This window comes from Eurytemora carolleeae, unplaced genomic scaffold (genome assembly GCF_000591075.1).
Source record: "Eurytemora carolleeae unplaced genomic scaffold, Eaff_2.0 scaffold96, whole genome shotgun sequence".
NCBI classification, from domain to species: domain Eukaryota; kingdom Metazoa; phylum Arthropoda; class Copepoda; order Calanoida; family Temoridae; genus Eurytemora; species Eurytemora carolleeae.
The window spans coordinates 252,343-258,754 of NW_019396134.1; the positions used below are offsets into that span (position 1 = coordinate 252,343).

The 6,412-nt window shown below is 30.4% G+C and overlaps 1 protein-coding gene across 1 annotated transcript in view; it reads left to right on the forward strand.

Moving 5' to 3' along the window:
* LOC111695958 (toll-like receptor 6) overlaps window positions 1-6,089 on the forward strand; it is a 23,927-nt gene extending 17,838 nt beyond the window's left edge. The window contains exons 2-5 of the mRNA XM_023465453.1: window positions 3,842-4,187; window positions 4,424-4,465; window positions 5,068-5,131; window positions 5,818-6,089. Of these exons, the coding sequence (XP_023321221.1) occupies window positions 3,914-4,187; window positions 4,424-4,465; window positions 5,068-5,131; window positions 5,818-6,019 (582 nt within the window). The 5' untranslated portion in view covers window positions 3,842-3,913 and the 3' untranslated portion in view covers window positions 6,020-6,089. The remainder of the gene's footprint in view (window positions 1-3,841; window positions 4,188-4,423; window positions 4,466-5,067; window positions 5,132-5,817) is intronic.
* Window positions 6,090-6,412: the final 323 nt, after the last annotated feature.

A 6,412-nucleotide genomic window follows, 5' to 3' on the forward strand; every position in this document is an offset into this window, starting at 1 on the left:
AATAAACATATAGGGACACATGTCAGAACAAATCTTAACGATGCTTCATCATTAACTTATGCATAGATTAAATTGATACATAGATAGATAGATGAATAGATTCTGCATGTACATATACTGTATAGATATATATATATTAGATATTAGATAGAGGCACTTGTATTGGGAGATAGATACATAAAGTAACAAAATAATAAAAAGTAACAAAATCAATAAAAACAACATAAGTAAAAGAAAAATAAGCGGCAAAAGTAACAAAAGTAACAAAATAACCGAAGTAACAAAAGTAACAAAAGTAACATCTCATGAAGCAAATTAACAATTTCCTATTTTTGCACTATTCAAACCGGAAATAGATGTAAGTAATTAAGTTACCCTGTGATCATTTATATCATAATTGGTTTAATTAGTTAATTGAGGTTTCGTTAATAATATGTTTATGCGTGCTCACACGGGGTCACACCGTTCAAAGGAAACTTTAAAATCGCATCAAACTCTAGCTTTCTTATCCTTATAAATTTGAAACCTAATGTCATAGACCTTTGATATTTTATACAAAGACATATATATATATATATCTATCTATTTATCTATCTATCAATCTATCTGTATATATAATTATCTCCCTCCCCTGTTCCTTCTGCCCCCTGATTAGAATGAGAGTTGAAAAACAATTACAGGGTGTTTCCTCCGTATATTCTACCAATAATTGACCATTTGAAAACCAGCGCCTACACCCTGCCTTCTAGTTAATCTGTCCAGTTAAGCTGTAACCACGGGGTTAACAGAGCTGAGGAGATTTTTAACCCGGAGTAGAACGTTTTTAGAAGTTTAGAACGGGCCTTTGCAATCTTCTAATTGAATTCTTAAGAAAGGAAGGTTTTTCAAAAATATTATCTTCATAAAGAATTTTTACCGATTCATGCCATTACTTTATCACGAATCCATGGTTTGGAGTTAAGTGACAATTTAGTAGATNTACGCACATTTCTCGTCTTGTTTTGAACATTGTACGCACATTTCTCGTCTTGTTTTGAACATTGTACGCACATTTCTCGTCTTGTTTTGAACATTGTACGCACATTTCTCGTCTTGTTTTGAACATTGTACGCACATTTCTCGTCTTGTTTTGAACATTGTACGCACATTTCTCGTCTTGTTTTGAACATTGTACGCACATTTCTCGTCTTGTTTTGAACATTGTACGCACATTTCTCGTCTTGTTTTGAACATTGTACGCACATTTCTCGTCTTGTTTTGAACATTGTACGCACATTTCTCGTCTTGTTTTGAACATTGTACGCACATTTCTCGTCTTGTTTTGAACATTGTACGCACATTTCTCGTCTTGTTTTGAACATTGTACGCACATTTCTCGTCTTGTTTTGAACATTGTACGCACATTTCTCGTCTTGTTTTGAACATTGTACGCACATTTCTCGTCTTGTTTTGAACATTGTACGCACATTTCTCGTCTTGTTTTGAACATTGTACGCACATTTCTCGTCTTGTTTTGAACATTGTACGCACATTTCTCGTCTTGTTTTGAACATTGTACGCACATTTCTCGTCTTGTTTTGAACATTGTACGCACATTTCTCGTCTTGTTTTGAACATTGTACGCACATTTCTCGTCTTGTTTTGAACATTGTACGCACATTTCTCGTCTTGTTTTGAACATTGTACGCACATTTCTCGTCTTGTTTTGAACATTGTAAGCACGTTTCTCGTCTTGTTTTGAACATGTTACGCACATTTTCGCCTTGTTTTTTTTCGAAATTTTGAATTGTTCCATTTTTTTAAATATCAAAAAGAAAAAAGTGTTGAGAAGTAATGATAAACACGTTAAACGCAGTGGCACGACGCGCTTAAAATTTCTAAATTTAAGATATTTTAAATACTAAATATCAAATAGGTTAAATTTAGATAAGTTCAAGTAAATAGATAGGGAATTAGAGAATGGGGCGTGGTATGTAAGTTATGGGCGGATCTAAAGGGCGGGGAAATGAACATATTTAAGAATAAATATATGTGCTTGTATTTGTATAATATTGGGCGGAGGGTTTAACAAATATACATATACATAATATTTAGTACATAATATACATAATGACTAGTACATAAATGTACATAATATTTAGTACATAAATATATATAATATTTAGTAAATAAATATACATAATATTTAGTACATAAATATACATAAATATGCATAATATTGAGTACATAAATATACATTATATTTAGTACATAAATATACTTAATATTTAGTACATAAATATACATAATATTTAGTACATAAATGTACATAATATTTAATACATAAATATATATAATATTTGATACATAAAAAAACATAATATTTGGCACATAAATAAACATGATATTTAGTACATAAATATACATAATATTTAGTACATAAATATGCATAATATTGAGTACATAAATATACATAATATTTAGTACATAAATATACTTAATATTTAGTACATAAATATACATAATATTTAGTACATAAATATACATAATATTTAGTACATAAATATACATAATATTGAGTACATAAATATACATAATATTTAGTACATAAATATGCATAATATTTAGTACATATATATATATAATATTTAGTACATAAATATACATAATATTTAGTACATAAATATACATAATATTTAGTACATAAATATACATACAACTATAAGGGATAATTTAATAGGTTTGTGTCAAAAAGTAGATTGCTTACAAATCTAAATTAAAGTTTGGTGGTAGTAATATACCCCCCTGTGGAACCCCCAATCTATTTAACAGCTTGAATATTTAAATGGTTTCAAGCTCATTTGTGCGGAAAAGGTCGTGCATTTAGAAAATATTATTTTCTAACCATACACACATATAGTTACTAGTCAGCCAGTTAAAATATATAGCCTAGTTAAACCCTAACTTTCTATCTTTAATTTTTAATGTTGGAAATATTAATGAAATTTTTAAAATTATATTTAGCTATCTTTTTCCATCTAACTTTTATTCAAATATCCATCAATCTCATCCAGCTATCTATCTATCTATCTATCTATTTATCTATCTATCTATCTATCTATCTATCTATCTATCTATCTATCTATCTATCTATCTATCTATCTATCTATTTATCTATCTATCTATCTATCTATCTATCTATCCATCTATCGATCAACCAATCTTTTTATCTGGCTATCAATCTATCTATACATTCTCTATCTACGTTTATATCTCTTTATCAATGAATCTATTGATGTATGCAAATATTTCCAAATGCAAGGGCAAATGTGGTCTTGATGTTTAAATAATTTCCATTTTGCATTGGAACTCAGATCTTTCGCAGAAATTGTAAAATTATTTTAGTTCAAGCCATTTATACAATTTTACATGTCAATAATTAATTCTTATTCAAAATATTTTTATCATAAGAAGGTTTTTTTTTGGGTCCGTTGCCCCTTGATGACTTTGTCACTCATTTCCCCCTCTTTAAATAACTCTTTAAACTTTTTCCCTCACTCGGTCCATGATTTTGAATGAATTTGCCTTGTATAAAGAATTCCTGTCTCTGAACACTATTTATCAAAATATAAAATTCAATCAATTCACCCGCAACGGGGAGAGATGCTTTTTGCCGGACATCATATATACAGTGGGGGGACATATATTCATGTGACGGATTGAAATATTGAAAAGGAATTTCAATTTTCTTTCAAGCAAAACACAGAAGTAGGGGAAACAGTGGGGGAATATGCTCTTAGCGAGGTATTTCCCCCTCCATTTGTTTGCTATTCAATATTTACTCAATTTTGTCTGTTTTCAGGCCGGAAATGAAGCGCCAGTGATTCTGTCTTGTTCCCGTAGCGCCACATGAGGATGGGAATACGGTTGCAAAATGAAATATTTTCCAATTTGTTTCCTTCTTCTCATGACTTGCTTGGTCCGGGTGGAAAATGTTCCAATTCCTGGAGACTGTACAACTAAACCCTACCGAGAAAAGGGCGGGAAAAATGAAAACCAAGATGTCCGCCTCCATCTGGACTGTACACTTTCGGCAATCAACAGTGAGTCGGAGAAAACTAATTTTAGCGTAATCCCTGGAGAACACACGGCTAGTTTAACAGTGCGATGCTCGGACACATTATCTACAAGTCACATCGAGCCACAAGGAAACTTTTTTATTCTTTTTTTGATTTTAGCCTGAAAATATCAAAAAATAATTAACAAATGAGTTCATTTCACATGTAACAATCTGTTTATTTTTTTCTATGAAAAGCAACAAATGTTATTGCCATATTTATCAGAACATTTTCTGACATAGCTGGGAACTTTTAGTAATTACGAGAGAAAAAATGTTGACATTTTGATTCATCCAAAAAATATTTAAAAAGTTTCATATAATCAGGTTTTCTGAGTTTAAACCTTCTAGAAGAGTTAGAAATAATAGGTAACCTCATTTCAATATTTTTCGCACCGCTGTATAAGCATAAATTGCAAATATTTAATGAGCAAAAAGTTTCAAATTGCATTTGCTGAAATATATTGATTATTATCTGCGATGATTTTGCGGATTATAGTGCAAAATAGATTGCAAGAACTAATGCGCTTCCTCATTTTGTAAATGCAGGGTTACCCACAAAGAATGAGACCTCAATGATGACCTAAAACTCTGTAAATAAGACGATCCAGGGGTTGAATTGGGTTTTGTGCCTTAAAAATATTTTAAGGTTTAATCAGGCTAATTTGAATATAAGAAAGATTGTAGTTATAAGGAGAACCGTGAATGTAAGAAAAAAGAATACAATCCGTACAGTTGTCTTTAAAGTCTTATTTTTTGCGGTTAATGCTTTATATGGGTAAATTTTTCATTCATTTGGGCATTTTTTTCTTTTTTAATCAAAGAAATGTTTTAATGGATTTTTTAAATATTAAATTATTTTTGAGATAGCTAAAATTTTTTATAATCTATGAAATACTTAGATGAGGATTTTTTTCTTTATTTTCTATTTCAATTTCATGATTTACAATTTATTATTTAATTAATTACAGGGTGTAAATTGGAAAATATACCGGACCATGCTTTTCTGGGGCTTACTAGATTACGTGTTCTCAGGTATCTATCTATCTATCTATCTATCTATCTATCTGTCTTTCTTTCTATTTATCTGTCTATCTGTCTATCTATCTTTCAATCAATTTATCCATCTATCTATGTTTCTATCAATCTATCCATAAATCAATCTATCTATCTATCTATCTATCTTTCCATCAACTTATATTTCAGTCCATCTATCTATCAATCAGTCCATCTATCTATCAATCAATCAATCTATCTATCTATCTATTTATTTTATAAATCTATGTTTTTTGGCTACGCTCAATTTAACACAACCGAAGTTAAATAATTACTTTATTAACTGGTAAAGGTACAAATTTTAGTTAAAGTTTTTGAGTATCAAATATCAAGGTGACGTGGCAGAAAATCAGTACGTCTTGCCGCGTTCCAATATCCGGCTTCAGTCTCTTCATAATAGATCGTCTTCCGCCACAGTTTTATATATCTATCGATCCTTTACTTATTTTTTATTCAAATTTTCAATTATTCAATTTTTTCTATTATTTATCCTACTTTACTTATTATTGTACAATTTTATTCTGATTCTTTCATTCTGATGCTTTTATCCTTTTTTCAAGGACTGAGCAAACTTGTTCTTTTCTATTTTTACTTTTTCTTTGATCTCGCCTTTACATTCCATCTGACAATGTACGGTGTGCCCCGAATACTATATTTATATTTAGATTGGAGAGCTCCACAACAACTCCACTATCCTTGGATCCAGGAAGTATGTCAGGTATTGGGAGCCTGGAGCACCTTGATATATCGGAGCGGGAGTTGGAGCTCCTTCATCCCTCAGCTCTCTGCTCCCTTCCCTCTCTCAGCTCCCTAAAGTTGGAGGGAGGAAGTTTCAGTTCTCTGGAAAATTTAGGAAAGTTTTCGTAAAAAACTATTTAATGGTGAGCTGCTTGGTTTCTATGCCTAAACTTTGGTTTTCTCTTTTTCTCTCATTGAAATTACACCAAAATCATTTAACCTAGCCATATTTATGTAGATTTTAATTTTATGATTAATTTTATTTCTGAAAAGCACATAAATTATAATTTAAAATCAAATTTATAAAAGTTTTACTTATAACAAAAAAGTAAATTTTTGTTTGAAAATGTTGGTTGTCTAAAGGTTTTCAGAAAGTCTGTTGAAATAGTTATTGCTAAATGAAAAACTAATCTAGAAAGAATTGATTAAATTGAACTAAAGTGAAATAATTAGAAACTTTAACCCCTTCTCACTCCCCCCCTCATCATTCAACCAAAATCCCCCCATCTTTCACCCCCCCCT